The following is a 16883-nucleotide window of genomic DNA, read 5'->3' as shown; positions in this document are numbered from 1 at the left end:
AAAACAGGTCAAACTGACCCAAAACAGGAAGGAACTTTTTTTTTTTTACACAGTACGTGTTCATCATTTTTGTTATTTATTTTAATTATTTTATTTATTTATTTTCATTTTGAAGAGTATGTTGGTAACGAAACAGTTGCCGGCAGCCATTGTACTCCATAATAGTCTTTTCCATTCAAGTCAATGGCTACCAGCAACTGTAGGTTACCAACTTTCTTCAGAATACATTCTTTTGAGTTCAACAGAGGAAATAAACTCATACAAGTTTGGAACCACTTACATTTTTGGATTAAGGTTGTTGTTGTTGTTTTTTTTGCATTTTGTGCCAAGTTGCATCGAAACCATTGGGGTCATTGACCTTCAACACAGTTCCCAGCAGTTTAAAGAAGACCAGAATGCAGCAGGATGGGAAGCTTGACCTCACAGGTGATTCGAGTCTTTATTGTGAATTCTGGCACCTCAAAGCGCTGTGATGTTTTGCGATGCTTCACTGATTCAGCCAATGAGCATTCAAGACTTTGCTCGCACCCCGCTGAAGGTCCATGTGGCCCCCGGAACATTCCGGCCCTGATTGACAGACACCTCTTGTGACTCCCTGCCCCAAAAAGGACAGAGGGGGTATGAGGTAGAGTACGCCCCCCTGCTGCCTCGCCGGCTCTTACTTTAGCTCTCTATCCCCCCTCCTTACTCTACTGGACACGCTTCTAGAACTTTCTCAACAGTGGGTTCCAGAAACTTAGCTCACATGTATATAAAGAGTGAAGAAGGCCTGATGCTCAGCAGATACAGCGAAAGCAGCGACGAGAAGTCAACACAAGTGGAGTAGATCTCCATACGCCAAGAGGATTTTAACACCGACGCTTTATACAGAAGACAATCATCAAGGTAATTCAAAATGCTTGTTTTTTATCTTCATTTAAAATGCTTTAAAAATACGTTACAATTGTATCAGAACCATTTGAATGGCGTTATATTTATTTATTGATAATTTTCTCAATTTTACAACATTTTCCTTACTTTAAGAATTAAAGCTAAAAAACACGAGCAGCTTCAATGCGTTGCATTCAGAAGCAAAGAGCACATGTCTGCAAGCACGTCGGCTCTTTTCGGACAATTTGTTAAAACGGAGTAACTTAAAATATTATCCTAAAATGAGAATAGGTCGTATTGCATTAGTAAAACCCCCAAAAATGGGGTAAAAAGATAGTTCAGGTCACATAATTGCACCATTTGCCTGCTGCTTCTGTGACATGTGACACTGCTTTGAGATTCACAGAGACAGGTGTTGAACACGTGCTGTGGATTCGACGGATCAGCTGTTGCTTCTTTATCAATCATTTAAAGTCTAAACGCTTTTGGCCAGAGATAATTAATAATCTTTTTTTTTTCTTCCCACCTTTTGAGTTGAATAATCTTTAAGTTTTACTTCATAGGAATTTTAGAATTGTAGTTATAAAAGAAACAAAAGCATTGTGGCACAAAATATTTATAGTATTAAATATCTGTGAATTTCCAGAGGAATATCACAGACAGAATAAAAAAAAAGATATATATCTTTTTATCTATATATATATAAAATTATTAAAATATCACTAAGTTGTCATTTCAACATCTATGTTTAGTAAAAATAAATATAATATCGTTATTATTGATACCTAAATTTAAACTAAATCCATAAAATAATTGTTAAATAAAAAATCTAACATTTTATTTCGGCTAGTTTACCGAAGCAACAGCTCTCATTTTCATTTAGTTTAATGGTATGTACTAAAATAACTATATAAATATAAAACTATAATACATAAAAAAAATATTATTTAATATTTTTACATTTATTTTCAACATTTTAGTTATTAATAATATGTGTTTTTAATTAATAAGAATTTGAGTGATGAAAGTAAAAAAACTTTAATAGAGGATTGTATCATAAAACATTTTAGTATAAAATATATTTAGTTCACAGGCGTAATCCAAAAAAATACATTTGTTTGTTTTTTTCCAAATATATTAAGACTTGATATTCCAGAATCCTTATTTATAATCCTGATTATGTATCTTTTATGCAGATGCCTGAGAACGCCACACAGCCGATGATGGAGGAGGAAGCAGAAACCTTCGCCTTCCAGGCTGAGATCGCTCAGCTCATGTCTCTCATCATCAACACTTTCTATTCCAACAAAGAGATCTTCCTCAGGGAGCTCATCTCCAACTCTTCAGATGTAAGTCAATCAGTGCGTTCTCCGTTTATGTGCCAATGTTCGTTCCAAAAATGCAATGCATATATCTTCAAAACAGGCGTTGGACAAGATCAGATATGAGAGCTTGACGGACCCTAGCAAACTCGACTCATGCAAGGACCTGAAGATTGAACTCATCCCCGATCAGAAAGAGCGCACGCTTACAGTCATCGACACGGGCATCGGCATGACCAAAGCTGACCTCATCAACAACCTGGGAACCATCGCCAAATCCGGCACCAAGGCCTTCATGGAGGCTCTGCAGGCCGGAGCGGACATCTCCATGATCGGTCAGTTCGGAGTGGGCTTCTATTCTGCCTACTTAGTGGCCGAGAAGGTCACGGTCATCACCAAACACAACGATGACGAGCAGTACATCTGGGAATCTGCAGCTGGTGGTTCCTTCACAGTGAAGCCAGACTACGGTATGAGCCCTCATAAGTGTTTTATTGGTTTTTTAGTCTATGAAAAGACTGGAACTTGACTTATGCATTTGCCTTGGAATTACAGGTCCATCCATTGGGCGTGGCACCAAAGTCATTCTCCACCTTAAAGAGGATCAATCCGAATATGTTGAGGAGAAGCGCATCAAGGAAGTCGTGAAGAAGCACTCTCAGTTCATCGGTTACCCCATTACGCTCTTCGTAAGTCCTTGTACTTTGGTACAAGTACTGCAAACCTTGCTTCCTCTCCACTTGAACAAATAAACCATTGATTTTCATCCTGCAGGTTGAGAAACAGAGAGAGAAAGAGGTTGACCTTGAAGAAGGAGAAAAGGAGGAGGAGGTGGCGGCCGGCGATGAGAAAGACAAACCCAAGATTGAGGACTTGGGCGCCGATGAAGATGAAGACACCAAAGATGGTCAGAACAAGAGGAAGAAGAAGGTCAAGGAAAAGTACATTGACGCTCAGGAGCTCAACAAGACCAAGCCCCTGTGGACCCGTAACCCTGATGACATCACTAACGAGGAGTACGGCGAGTTCTACAAGAGTCTGAGCAACGACTGGGAGGACCACCTGGCTGTTAAGGTTGGTAGGAATATTGAGTCAGAAATGGATGGAGATCTTATTGAGTAGACTAGATGATTAAACCACCAATCGTCCTGTTTTTAAACCATTAATTGTCTTTTTGTTAATCCCCCAATCATCTTGTTTCAAACCACCAATATTCTTGTTTTTAAACCACCAATCATCTTGTTTTTAAACCACCAATCATCTTGATTTTAAACCACCAATCGTCCTGTTTTTAAACCATCAATTTTCTTTTTGTTAAACCACCAATCGTCTTGTTGTTTGCAGCACTTCTCAGTTGAGGGCCAATTGGAGTTCCGCGCTCTATTGTTTGTACCCAGAAGAGCCTCTTTTGACCTTTTCGAGAACAAGAAAAAAAGAAACAACATCAAGCTGTACGTGCGCAGGGTCTTTATCATGGACAACTGCGAGGAGCTCATTCCAGAATACCTCAGTAAGTGTCTTCATTTGCAAACAATTCCTAGAAATTATACATGTGATATTAATTTGACGAGTGAGTTTGGATGTAAACGAGTTCAACTTTCTTCACCAGACTTCATTAAGGGTGTTGTGGACTCTGAGGATCTGCCGCTCAACATCTCCAGAGAGATGCTTCAGCAGAGCAAGATCCTGAAAGTCATCCGCAAGAACCTGGTCAAGAAGTGTCTGGAGCTCTTCATCGAACTCTCCGAGGACAAAGACAACTACAAGAAGTTCTACGAGCAGTTCTCCAAGAACATCAAGGTGTGTTCATGTTTTGAGAAGTTATTGAAAATCACATCTATCATATTTCCAGGCTAAAATGGCTTTTCCCAATTGCAGCTGGGCATCCATGAAGACTCCCAGAACAGGAAGAAACTCTCAGAGCTGCTTCGCTATTACACATCATCTTCTGGAGACGAGATGGTGTCCCTCAAGGACTATGTGTCTCGCATGAAGGACAGTCAGAAGCACATCTACTACATCACTGGTTAGTATTTGGGAATATTAATTTAAACATTATTTAAACACACAATTCATTTTCTTATAAACCTTGCTCTTCTTCTTCTTCTCCAAAGGTGAGACTAAAGATCAGGTGGCCAACTCTGCTTTTGTGGAGCGTCTGCGTAAAGCCGGTCTGGAGGTGATCTACATGATCGAGCCCATCGATGAATACTGCGTCCAGCAGCTGAAGGAATACGATGGCAAGAACCTGGTTTCAGTGACCAAAGAGGGTCTGGAGCTGCCCGAGGACGAGGAGGAGAAGAAGAAGCAGGAAGATTTAAAGGCCAAATATGAGAACTTATGCAAGATCATGAAAGACATCCTGGACAAAAAGATTGAGAAGGTATGAGCCGTTAGCATGCTAGACTTTGGTTTTGAAGTGCACACTCTTCAGAGCCATTAAGTGATAGTGTGTCCAAACAGGTCACGGTCTCAAACCGTCTGGTGGCTTCGCCCTGCTGTATCGTCACAAGCACCTACGGATGGACGGCCAACATGGAGAGGATCATGAAGTCTCAGGCCTTGAGGGATAACTCCACCATGGGCTACATGACCGCTAAAAAGCATCTAGAGATCAACCCCGTCCATCCCATCGTCGAGACCCTCAGAGACAAAGCAGAAGCTGACAAGAACGACAAAGCTGTGAAAGACTTGGTGATCCTGCTGTTCGAAACCGCTCTGCTTTCCTCTGGATTCACTCTGGAAGACCCACAAACACACGCCAACCGCATCTACAGGATGATCAAACTTGGTCTGGGTAAGATGATGGATGACTTAAAAAATTAAACATTTAAACACACTAGCCTAGAGTTTATCACCATTATTAATGCATTAATAGTTATTGGTAAAATATCAGTCCACCACTACACTCTCAATTTTTTGCATCTAGAACCATCAATAAAACCTTTCCAATGCATAGTGGGAAAAAAAGTGTCTTAAGATGATTAAAATGCACTTCACACTGACAAATAATGTTTTTTTTTTTTTGAATTGTCCACTTAAACATTTCAGTCCACCATTAGACTCTTAAAAATAAAGGTTCTTTATTGACTTTGATTCCAGGAAGAACCTTTAACATCCATGGAACCTTTCCATTGAACTTAATGTTCTTTCTAATGGAAAAAATAGGTTAAAATGTTGTTCAAACTTATAAAAAATGATTCTTTTAAGAACTGTTCAATGAAAGGTTCTTTGGGAAACCAAAAATGGTTCTTGTAAAGCCTTTATTTTTAAGGGTGTAGTCATAAATGAAATTTAATTGTGAAAAAATGACTTAATTATATTTAATCTCTTCTCTTTCAGGCATTGATGATGATGAGTCTACTGTAGAAGACATTACTCAACCTGCTGAAGAAGACATGCCGGTTCTAGAAGGCGATGAAGACAGTTCTAGAATGGAGGAAGTTGACTAAAGAGTTTAAGTGTAAATAGCGCTAAATTGTTAATGCATTTAATTTATTACTTTTGTAAAAACAATCCAAAAGAGAAACGTTAACTAGCTAAATGAATTTCTTGTAATGCTTTTTTTGTGTGTTTGTAGTTACTGTACCAAAAAAAAAAAAATCGAATTTTCTGACCTTTTATAATAAAAAGTTTTTCGTTGTTGTTGTTTTTAGTTTTTTTTTTTTTTTTTTTTTGTAAACCAAAGATGAAAGTTTTTAATAAATGAATGATAAAGATGATCTGGAGTCACTTTTTATTTCGCTTCAAACGATCTAGAAATTTCACCTCAGTTTCGGCCACGCCCCTTTAACGGTTGTAAACGGAGGCGCGCGGGGATGATTGACAGTCAAGCCTCTCCCCCTGCGTCCATTGGAAAGCGTTGAGAAGATTCGAGAGATTTCTGGAGCGTCCGCGCTCCCGTCTTTACGTATATAAGAGGATCCCCCGGAGCTCAGTGACAGCTGAAGAGAAAACTCTACAAGCCTTAAAGACAGCAGCTTAATATAACTTACTCTAACACACCGTTCAAGGTAAGAATACAGACTCTAAATAACATTCCGACTCACCAACTTTTATCTCTTTTCGCCGTGATATTCGCCGTTTATTCGCGCTTCATCTGTTCGTCAACACTCTTTCGACAGTTGAGAAACCGCTGCGCAAGTTTTTTAATTTCCTATCTCAATTTCAAATGTGTTTCAACATCATTCGGTTGCTGTTAGTGTGTTTAAATCACCATATTGCAGTCCTCAGACCATCTGGAGTTGTTAAATTACCTCAGAGGATTTCCATCAGATTAAACGTTAAATGCGCTTATGAACGCATTCGAGGTGTTATTACACATGCACGGACCTCATTATATGTGATTTTATATACGTTGTTGCTATTATTAAAGCTTAAAGTGTAACAGAACGCACTGGTGTTTTTAATATCTGAAAAGTATGCAGTTCAGTGTCTAATTCACTTATTTGTGCCGCATGTTAAAGAGTTTAGTATCTTCTAGAAGCTTGTAATGAGCGGCTCGGACCGACAGGAGGCGCTCGAGTTCCGCCTTTGCGTGGGACTCAATATATTAGAATATAGAATTAATGCATGTGAATTAAACCATGTTATGATTCTTAAATGACTTAGAAAGGTTGTACAGTATAGTATAAGTGTTTTAAATATTTTTAAGTAGCCATTAATGGAACATAATTATTGCAAAATAGTAAATAAACATTATTGAACTAAAACGGAGAAGATCTATTTAAAAAAGAAAATGTATTATTGACTGATTAATATTATAATTTTTTTTTTAAAGTGGCTATTAATGGATTATAATTATTGCACAAATAGTATTTGGTACCAAACGATCTCCTCAAAGTATTAAATAAATAGTAAAACTATTAGTTTAGTCAGTAATTAATTAAAAATAATACAACAATGCTTTTTAAATGAATGCAAATTAATTATTAAATCTTTTTTTAAACAATTGCATTGATCATGCATTTTTATGAAATGCATTTATTCAGTAATGTCTTCATTTAAACAATTTTACTTGGTTCAAAAAAAATTTTTTTTTTTTACTGACTGATTAATATATATATATATATATAAGTGGCAATTAATGGACTATAATTATTGCACAAATAGTATTAAATACCAATCAACCTCCTCAAAATAATAAATAAATATTTAACTACAATGCATCAGAAATTAGTATTATTTGTTCTGAAATTAGTTCCTCTTTTGCTTCTATAAGCCGAGCTTCAGTGCTTTCACTTTCAATTTCTGGATCTTGTTGATAACTTTATCTGGTTTTGCTTTCATACATCTACACACTTTTCACTTTTTAAGACAAGAACAATAGTTGGATTTATTGCGTAAGACCCTAGAATACAACTGTATAATAAGAGTGTGTTTGTGTTCCAGATGCCGGAGGAACACGAGCAGCCGATGATGGAGGAGGAAGCAGAAACCTTCGCCTTCCAGGCTGAGATCGCTCAGCTCATGTCTCTCATCATCAACACTTTCTATTCCAACAAAGAGATCTTCCTCAGGGAGCTCATCTCCAACTCTTCAGATGTACGCATCTGTGCTGTCAAAGACTTGAGTAATAGTATAGTGACTAGTGAGTAACGTAGTAATAACCCTAACTACATTCAAAGTGTGCATACTCATATCTATACTCGATAACACTACAAAATTTTTATTTTTTTAATTTGTTTATTAATGATTATGCACAAATCAGAATTTAAAATAACATCAAATCACAACAATATATATTTTTAATATTAATTAGCGAATGCATTGTTTTCTGAAACTAGACTAGGTTTAGTCAGTCAATAGATTAAACAAAAATAAGTGAATAAATAAGTTATTAATTATAAATTAATAATAAATTAATAGTGAACAAATAAGTTAATTAACTGATTAAAGGTAATATTTCAGGAATTGCACATTTGCATGTTTAATGTTGATCAATGACATGCAGATAAACAAATATTTGTAATATATATACTTTAATTTTTAAAACATTTTTCATAATCATTAAAAAATTATGCATAATTAAGGTTAAATAAAACAAAAGTTTTTTTTTTTTTTTTTTTTCTGAAACAATTTTTACTTCAAGGCTACATTGTGATTATTGATCGTTTAGTCAGTAATAAATTAATAAAAAAATAAGCATGTTGCTTATTATAAATAAACCATATTAAACAATTGCATTTAATCTTCAGTAAACATGTCTTAAGCTATTTTACTTTTTTATTTTTTATTATATATATATTTTAAATTAATTATTGTTATTTTTATTACTGACCGATACATATGTTATAAAGCACATCACAAGCAATTTAACAGAAGGTGTTTTTAAAAATATAATATTTATAAAACATAATATAAAAAATGACATGTAGGTTTCGAGATTTTTTCAAGTAAATATTACATAAAAAAAAAAAAAAAAAAAACATTTAAATACAAATAATTGAAGGCTACGTGCCATTAAAAAAAATTAAGTAATTATTACAATTATTGGTTTCTTAAAATCAATATAACAGAGTGTTTTAAACTAGTAATATAAATTAATATACTTAAATCAAAGTATAAAAATAGCATGTAGCTAAAAAAAAGTGTTGCTTTTAAGTAAACATTACTTCAGTAAAAACATAAACAGTGAGTAATAAAATTATAAAAAACAAAGAAGCACATTACAAAAAATATAACAATAATATATCGCATAATAATAATTAAATCACATTAAAAAAAAAAAAATTAAGTAAACATTGCTTCAGTAATGTCCTTAAGCAATTTTACTTAATGAAAATACTTACTTTTTTTTTATTAATGAGTGATTAATACGTAATAAATAACAACGAAGCACATTACAATAAATAGGATTTTTAATGCAAAATAATAATGATAATGAACTCATATATTTAAAAAAACAGCATGTAGCTTTCATTTTTTTTACGTCAACACTCATTAATAAAGTAAAATAAAAAAATACAAAGATGCACATGACATTTTCTGTCTTATAAACGCTGTTTAAATGATGTAAAGGAACTGTAAAACTAAATTAAATATTATTACCTTCCACCAGGCTCTGGATAAAATCCGCTATGAGAGTCTCACAGACCCGAGCAAGCTGGACTCAGGAAAAGACCTTAAAATCGAAATCATTCCCAACAAACAAGAGCGCACGCTGACCCTCATCGACACGGGCATCGGCATGACCAAAGCTGACCTCATCAACAACCTGGGAACCATCGCCAAATCCGGCACCAAGGCCTTCATGGAGGCTCTGCAGGCCGGAGCGGACATCTCCATGATCGGTCAGTTCGGAGTGGGCTTCTATTCCGCCTACTTAGTGGCCGAGAAGGTCACGGTCATCACCAAACACAACGATGACGAGCAGTACGCCTGGGAGTCGTCCGCCGGAGGATCCTTCACCGTTAAAGTGGACAGCTGTGAGTGTGGTGTGATCCTGTGATCGATTCGACTGAAACGCTGTGAGCTGAAGGTTAACGGATGTTTGTGTCTCTGCAGCCGAACCGATCGGTCGAGGAACGAAGGTGATCCTGCATCTGAAGGAGGATCAGACGGAGTACATCGAAGAGCGACGGATCAAAGAGATCGTCAAGAAGCACTCGCAGTTCATCGGATACCCCATCACACTCTTCGTAAGCGCTTTGATTCGTTAATCGAAAAATAAGGCAGTCACAAACTCTGTTTTTAGTCTTCATGGAGTTAATATTTCAATAACATTAAACGTTTATCCTTCTCTGTTGTTTATAAATGACATGCATTTAAACAAATTATTATTATTATTATTATTTTAAAATATACTAATTAAACATTTGTATTATATATTTTTAATATTTTAAATATAAAAAAAAACATTTACATAAAAAAAATTTATAGAATTTTTTTAATTTGTGTAAATAAAAAATATAATTAATTAATAACTTAAAGGTGATATTTCAGTAATTTAATAACACATTCTCCTGTTTATGCTTCTTTAATGTTTATTACTGACATGCAGATAAACAATTATATATATATATATTTTTTTTTTTTTTTTTTTAAACATTAAATATTTTAAAAGATTTGATGTTTGTATAATTAAAACTTTAGTAGCTTGTAAATTATAGTTAAATATTAATATTTCAGTAATTTAACAACATACTTACATGTGGTCACATGACATGAATCTCGACAATTACATTTTTTTACATTTCTTAAATAAACCATAGATTATTTTTTATATTTAAATTTTTTTTTTATAAAAAATTCAAATGTATATAAAAAATATAGTTAAATTGTTAAATCAACTTAAATAATATTTATATATTAGAATAATTTAGGAACACATTCGCATGTTTATGGTGTTTTGATAACTGTAAAAGTTTCATGACACACATCTAAACAAATTAAATTCCTTTTTTCCCCCCTTTTTTAATCTTAAATATACTAATTAAATATTTGTAAAATATTTTATAATATTGATTACATTTATAATGTGTCTTTTACATTTAAAGACTGTTTTAAATAAAAAGCTTGTATAAATAAAAAACAAACAGTAGCTTATTAAACAAAGTTAAATTAACTTCAAAGGCAATAATTCAGTGATTTAATAACACATTCCAATGTTTATGCTTCTTAAATCTTACATGTAAAGTCATTAAATATTTATTTTTTAAATATTATCCTCAAAAATAAATGAAAACATCAGCAGCAAATATTCACGAAGGATCCTGAATTATATAATTATATCCCAACATTCAAAGGGAACTGACTAATTTAGCTCTTGATTGCATCTGTGCAAATCTAAAAGCCTCACGTGCAGCTTTTGTTTGAACGATTCGATCATCTCAGGTCGAGAAGGAGCGAGACAAAGAGGTGAGCGACGACGAGGCGGAGGAAGAGGAGAAGGAAGAGAAGAAGAAGGAGGAAGAGAAGGACGAGGACAAGCCTGAGATCGAAGACGTGGGCTCCGACGACGAGGACCACGAAGACAAGAAGAAGAAGAAGAAGAAGAAGATCAAAGAGAAGTACATCGACCAGGAGGAGCTGAACAAGACCAAGCCCCTGTGGACACGTAACCCTGATGACATCACTAACGAGGAGTACGGCGAGTTCTACAAGAGTCTGACCAACGACTGGGAGGACCACCTGGCCGTCAAGGTGACCACAAACCCATCTCTCCATCCATGTGTGTTAGATAGGATCAGACCAGATCTGTCTGAGATGCAACTATCTGAAATCTGAGTCAAAAATCTAAATATTTTAAACTTGTTCAAATGAATTCTTAGCAATACATATTACTAATCAAACATGAAGCTTACGATTGGAAAAAGGTACGTTGCATTTAATTTCCCTCAGTTGTACTCAGCTCGTTAGTGTAGCTATAAAGAAGATAACTTCGCTAAATATTAGCCTTCATACTCATATTTTACTTATTTACCTGTTAGTGATGTTTTAATTATTTAGCGTATATTTAAGTAAATCTGTTATTAGAGCAAAAGTCATGAGAGCCAGTGTTTAATATATTATATATAACAAATAGAATTTAAATTTTTAGAATTTAAAAACTTTATTATGTGCATTTGCATATAATTTTTTTTTTTTTTTTTTTTTTTTTGTGTTTATTTTTTTTTTTTTTTTTTTTGGGAATAGTAATTTAATCTAAGTTTGGTCTCTGTTGTTGATTATGTGAAAGAGCTCCCTATAGCTTCCATAGATTTTAATCCCTTAGATTTTTTTATTATTATTATAAATTAAATGTATTTAAAGAAAAGCTATTTCTTAAAAATAAAAAAAAAATAAAAAAATAAAAATGAATAAATCATTTAAAAAAAATTAATAAAATGGAAAATATTTATTTATTTATTTTTAGGTTTTGCTTTTTTTTTACTCATTCAATGAGACTTGATGATAAAAATGATATTTTAAAATAATATTTAACATGCAACATTTTTATTTCCTAAAGAACTGACACCACACATAACAAAGAGATCATGTGACGACGTAGCATGCTATTGATCAGAGTGTTTGTGGTTGCGATATTAAACACATGACGCATCGCAGGCGCAGGACTCTGTCCCAAACATCCCGTTCTCCTGAACTCTGACCTTCTCTCCTCGCAGCACTTCTCTGTGGAGGGTCAGCTGGAGTTCCGCGCGCTGCTCTTTGTGCCTCGCAGAGCTCCCTTCGATCTGTTCGAGAACAAGAAGAAGAAGAACAACATCAAGCTGTACGTGCGCAGGGTCTTCATCATGGACAACTGTGACGAGCTCATCCCAGAATACCTCAGTAAGTGTCTGAATCCAGGAGGAGGTATCTCCCAGGAGCCTCAGAGCGTAATGTGATCTCTGTCTCCTTCACCAGACTTCATTAAGGGTGTTGTGGACTCTGAGGATCTGCCGCTCAACATCTCCAGAGAGATGCTTCAGCAGAGCAAGATCCTGAAGGTCATCCGCAAGAACCTGGTCAAGAAGTGTCTGGAGCCCTTCACCGAACTCTCCGAGGACAAAGACAACTACAAGAAATACTACGAGCAGTTCTCCAAGAACATCAAGGTGAGCAGACGACTCGGCGTCGTTTCTACACTAGAGATGGATTCAAAGCAGCTTCAACAGAGATAAAGAGGAAAATAACAGCTTTAATGTCACAAAATCCATCACTTGTACCATATTCTGATTCTGAGTCATTCTGATAAACTCGGTTCAGTTCACTGTAACAGGATAAAGGTGATTAAATACTGCACTGCATTTTACAAAAGCACATACAAATTTAAATGATTTTTTTTTTTTTTAATAAATAAAATATTGATGCACTCGTTAACTTAAAAACATCAATGTTAGAAATTTTAAACTTTATTGTAAATAGTAACTAAAAAGAATTTTTATTTTTTATTTTTTGAAGCATATTTATAAACATAAATGTTTAAAAGTCGATAGCTTGAATACCAAATTTGTTAGTTATATTTATCTTTTTTTTTTTTTTTTTAATTCACTATATATTTACTTTTATATTTTATTATTATTTATTTTTATTTATTATGTTGATAGCTTGAATACCAAGTTTGTTATATATATATATTTATTTATTTTAATTCACTACCTATTTAATTTAATATTTTATTATTATTTATTTTTATTTATTATGTCCCTCAAATTTTACATTTCATGTTAAAAGCCCCAATTTAAGCTGTGAAAGATCATTATTTGGAAAATATTTAGTTTTATTAAATATTTATCACTTTTGTTAGCTGTATTTGAGCTATATTTATTTAAAAAAAAAATACAACCTTATTGCAAATTGCTACAAAAAAGCAAAAACCTCAGATTCTTTAATGTGTCTAAAACACAACAGTTTGATTATTCAGCTGAATTCAGTGCAGTCAGATTGATAATATTATTGAACATCACTCGTCTTTAAATGAAGAGTCATAACTGAAGAGTATTTTCCCGCCACACAGCTGGGCATCCATGAAGACTCCCAGAACAGGAAGAAACTCTCAGAGCTGCTTCGCTATTACACATCATCTTCTGGAGACGAGATGGTGTCCCTCAAGGACTATGTGTCTCGCATGAAGGACAGTCAGAAGCACATCTACTACATCACTGGTTAGTATTTGGGAATATTAATTTAAACATTATTTTAACACACAAATCATTTTCTTATAAACCTTGCTCTTCTTCTTCTTCTCCAAAGGTGAGACTAAAGATCAGGTGGCCAACTCTGCTTTTGTGGAGCGTCTGCGTAAAGCCGGTCTGGAGGTGATCTACATGATCGAGCCCATCGATGAATACTGCGTCCAGCAGCTGAAGGAGTTTGAGGGAAAGAACCTGGTGTCGGTGACCAAAGAGGGTCTGGAGCTGCCCGAGGATGAGGAGGAGAAGAAGAAGCAGGAAGATTTAAAGGCCAAATATGAGAACTTATGCAAGATCATGAAAGACATCCTGGAGAAGAAAGTGGAGAAGGTACAGATCAACTATAACGTATAAAACATATAAAAGATGTAGGTTTCATCCAACTTACATATTATACACATATAAAACATTATCTGGAGAATATTTTTTGATGTTACATTTACATCCCACTACATTTTGCTGTATATTTTAAATAATTCTTATTTTAATCATTTGTTATTTTGAAAAATATTTGATTTCATTTTTTTTTCTACTCTCTATAGAGTTTTATTTATTTTATGTATTTTTCTCTGTTTTAAAAAATAATTTATCTATTTAGTTTTATCTTGTATTTTGGTAATTATTTCGTTTTTTTTTTTTTTACACTGTTCCTAAAGTGTAAAAGATCTTTATCTATTTATTTTTTTTATTTAAATCTGTATTTTTATCTTTGTTAAATCTAATTAATCTATTTAGTTTAACCTTACATTATAATTAATTCAATTTTTTTTTTTAACTATGTTCCTAAAATGTAAAAGGGTGTTATTTTTATTTTCAAAATTACATTTTAATCTCCATTTTATTTTATTTGTTGTATTTTTATTAAAAAGTAATCAAATCAAATTTATCCATTTAACTTGATCTTATATTTAGTTAATTACTTATTTATTTATACACTATTCCTAAAATGCTAAAGTTTTTTAAATAAAATTAATAAAAACTCTATTTTATTTATTTGTTTTTTTTTTATCTATTTAAAAAAAATCTAATTTATCTATTTAGTTTAATCTTATATTTTGTTAATTATTTAATTTTTTTTCAACTATGTTTCTAAAATGTAAAAGGTTTTTATCTATTTTTATTTATTAATTTTAACCTTATTTATATGAATTCCATGTAATTTGTCAGTATTTTAAACAGATTTTATATTTAAATCATTTGCACATTTTCCCTAAAATTTAAATGGCAGCCATATATTTCAAAATGCATGTCAAATATAATTCAGAAACTAAATATCTTTAATTACTCAGTTAAATCTTTTACACTGATTTTTGCACCCCTGATCTCGAATCTCTGTTGATCTGTGCGTCAGGTGACCGTCTCAAACCGTCTGGTGTCTTCTCCCTGCTGTATCGTCACAAGCACCTACGGCTGGACGGCCAACATGGAGCGGATCATGAAGGCCCAGGCTCTGAGGGATAACTCCACCATGGGCTACATGGCAGCCAAGAAGCACCTGGAGATCAACCCCGATCACCCCATCGTCCAGACGCTCCGCCAGAAAGCAGAAGCCGACAAGAACGACAAATCAGTGAAGGATCTGGTGATCCTGCTGTTCGAGACGGCTCTGCTCTCCTCGGGCTTCACGCTGGACGACCCACAGACACACTCCAACCGCATCTACAGGATGATCAAACTGGGCTTAGGTGCGTCTGAGAACTCAAACACAGCAGATTGCATTTCCCAAACCAGCATCTAAACCAGCTTTGTGTTTCAGGCATCGACGAGGACGACGTGTGCACAGAAGAGCCGAGCTCGGCCCCCGTCGAGGACATGCCTGCGCTGGAGGGAGACGAGGACGCGTCCCGCATGGAGGAGGTCGACTGACCGACTGACCGCTTCGTCTGGAAACAGATTCTTGCTCCGATCACTGATTCAGTTCATGTTCATTCCAGCTTTGTTTGTAAATGCTCTCGCTATGCCACATTCCCTTTTTATATTCGTTCAGTTGTGTATACACTTGTTTTGTATTTATTAATTAACATTCCAATGTTGATTTTGAGTGTCTGAATGTAAATTAAACTCTGATACTGTATTATTAACAAGACGGGATCCTGAAATAAAGCTTGCTGTATCAGAAACACTCCTCCTGCGTCTGAATCCGTTCCTTTTACAAGTTTTTTTATTCTTTTACATTTTTATCTACTTATTCTTTCATTTATCTCACATATTTAATTGATGCATTTATTTTTAAATGTACTCATTCATGCATTTAATTATTGTGATTTTAAGACACACAATACATTGAAGGCTGTTTTTAGGACCTTGACATTTTTTAGGGTTTTTAAAAATATTTTATTGAAAATATGACTGTAATACAGTAAATGAAAATAATTAAAATGAGGCGTTCTTATTATCAACTTCAACATAAAAAGGGTTTAAAAATATACAACCTTATTGTAACTTACTAATAAATACATTATGAAAATATTTATAATAATATAAATGTGTTAACAATTACAGCTTTATTAAAAATATTAAGCCATATGAAAACCATTCTATCTAGACGTGTAAGAGACGGCATCAATTTAATTAAATATTACAGTAATATATTATATTTTATAAATTAATTTTTTAAACAAAAAAAAATTATCTTTTTTTTTCTTGGAAACAAAAACTAAAAAAAAGTTTTAATAAAACCTTATTGAAAATTGTTGTAAAAGCAACATTAATAACAGGAAAATAAAGAAATAAATGGTTTGATAAAAACAAATATAGTTAATATGCAGTGCTTTAATTGACCCGCTCCGAACTCCCGAACTGATTCAAATGATTTGCGAACCCGATACGAACTCCCAAACTGACTCAAATGATTCGCGAACCCGCTCCGAACTCTCGAATTGATTCAAATGATCCGCGAAGCAGCTCCGAAATCCCGAACTGATTCAAATGATTTGCAATCCCCAAACTGTCTCAAATGATTCGCGAACCCAATACGAGCTCCCAAACTGTCTCAAATGATTCGCGAACCCGCTAAGAACCATAGACAGTAAAAGAAATGGACACAGCGACCCCATTGGAACTCAATTGAGACAAA

General features: G+C 34.1%; 2 protein-coding genes across 2 annotated transcripts; both read left to right on the top strand.

Annotated features, from left to right (window-relative positions):
• Nucleotides 1-708: 708 nt before the first annotated feature.
• Nucleotides 709-5834, top strand: LOC127938113 (heat shock protein HSP 90-alpha 1). The gene is made up of 11 exons (XM_052534533.1): nt 709-885; nt 2067-2219; nt 2296-2662; nt 2748-2881; nt 2967-3266; nt 3537-3702; nt 3802-3992; nt 4071-4218; nt 4307-4575; nt 4656-4989; nt 5535-5834. The coding sequence occupies exons 2-11, from the start codon at nt 2067-2069 to the stop codon at nt 5642-5644; spliced, it is 2172 nt and encodes a 723-aa protein (XP_052390493.1). The 5' UTR covers nt 709-885; the 3' UTR covers nt 5645-5834.
• A 203-nt stretch (nt 5835-6037) lies between these two features.
• Nucleotides 6038-15932, top strand: LOC127938112 (heat shock protein HSP 90-alpha). The gene is made up of 11 exons (XM_052534532.1): nt 6038-6205; nt 7584-7736; nt 9253-9619; nt 9699-9832; nt 11028-11336; nt 12299-12464; nt 12540-12730; nt 13633-13780; nt 13869-14137; nt 15159-15492; nt 15564-15932. The coding sequence occupies exons 2-11, from the start codon at nt 7584-7586 to the stop codon at nt 15671-15673; spliced, it is 2181 nt and encodes a 726-aa protein (XP_052390492.1). The 5' UTR covers nt 6038-6205; the 3' UTR covers nt 15674-15932.
• Nucleotides 15933-16883: the final 951 nt, after the last annotated feature.

The sequence above is a fragment of the Carassius gibelio genome, chromosome A20 (assembly GCF_023724105.1).
Source record: "Carassius gibelio isolate Cgi1373 ecotype wild population from Czech Republic chromosome A20, carGib1.2-hapl.c, whole genome shotgun sequence".
NCBI lineage: Eukaryota > Metazoa > Chordata > Actinopteri > Cypriniformes > Cyprinidae > Carassius > Carassius gibelio.
The sequence above is the reverse complement of the archived record's forward strand: the minus strand, read 5'-3'. Positions and strand labels throughout refer to the sequence as shown.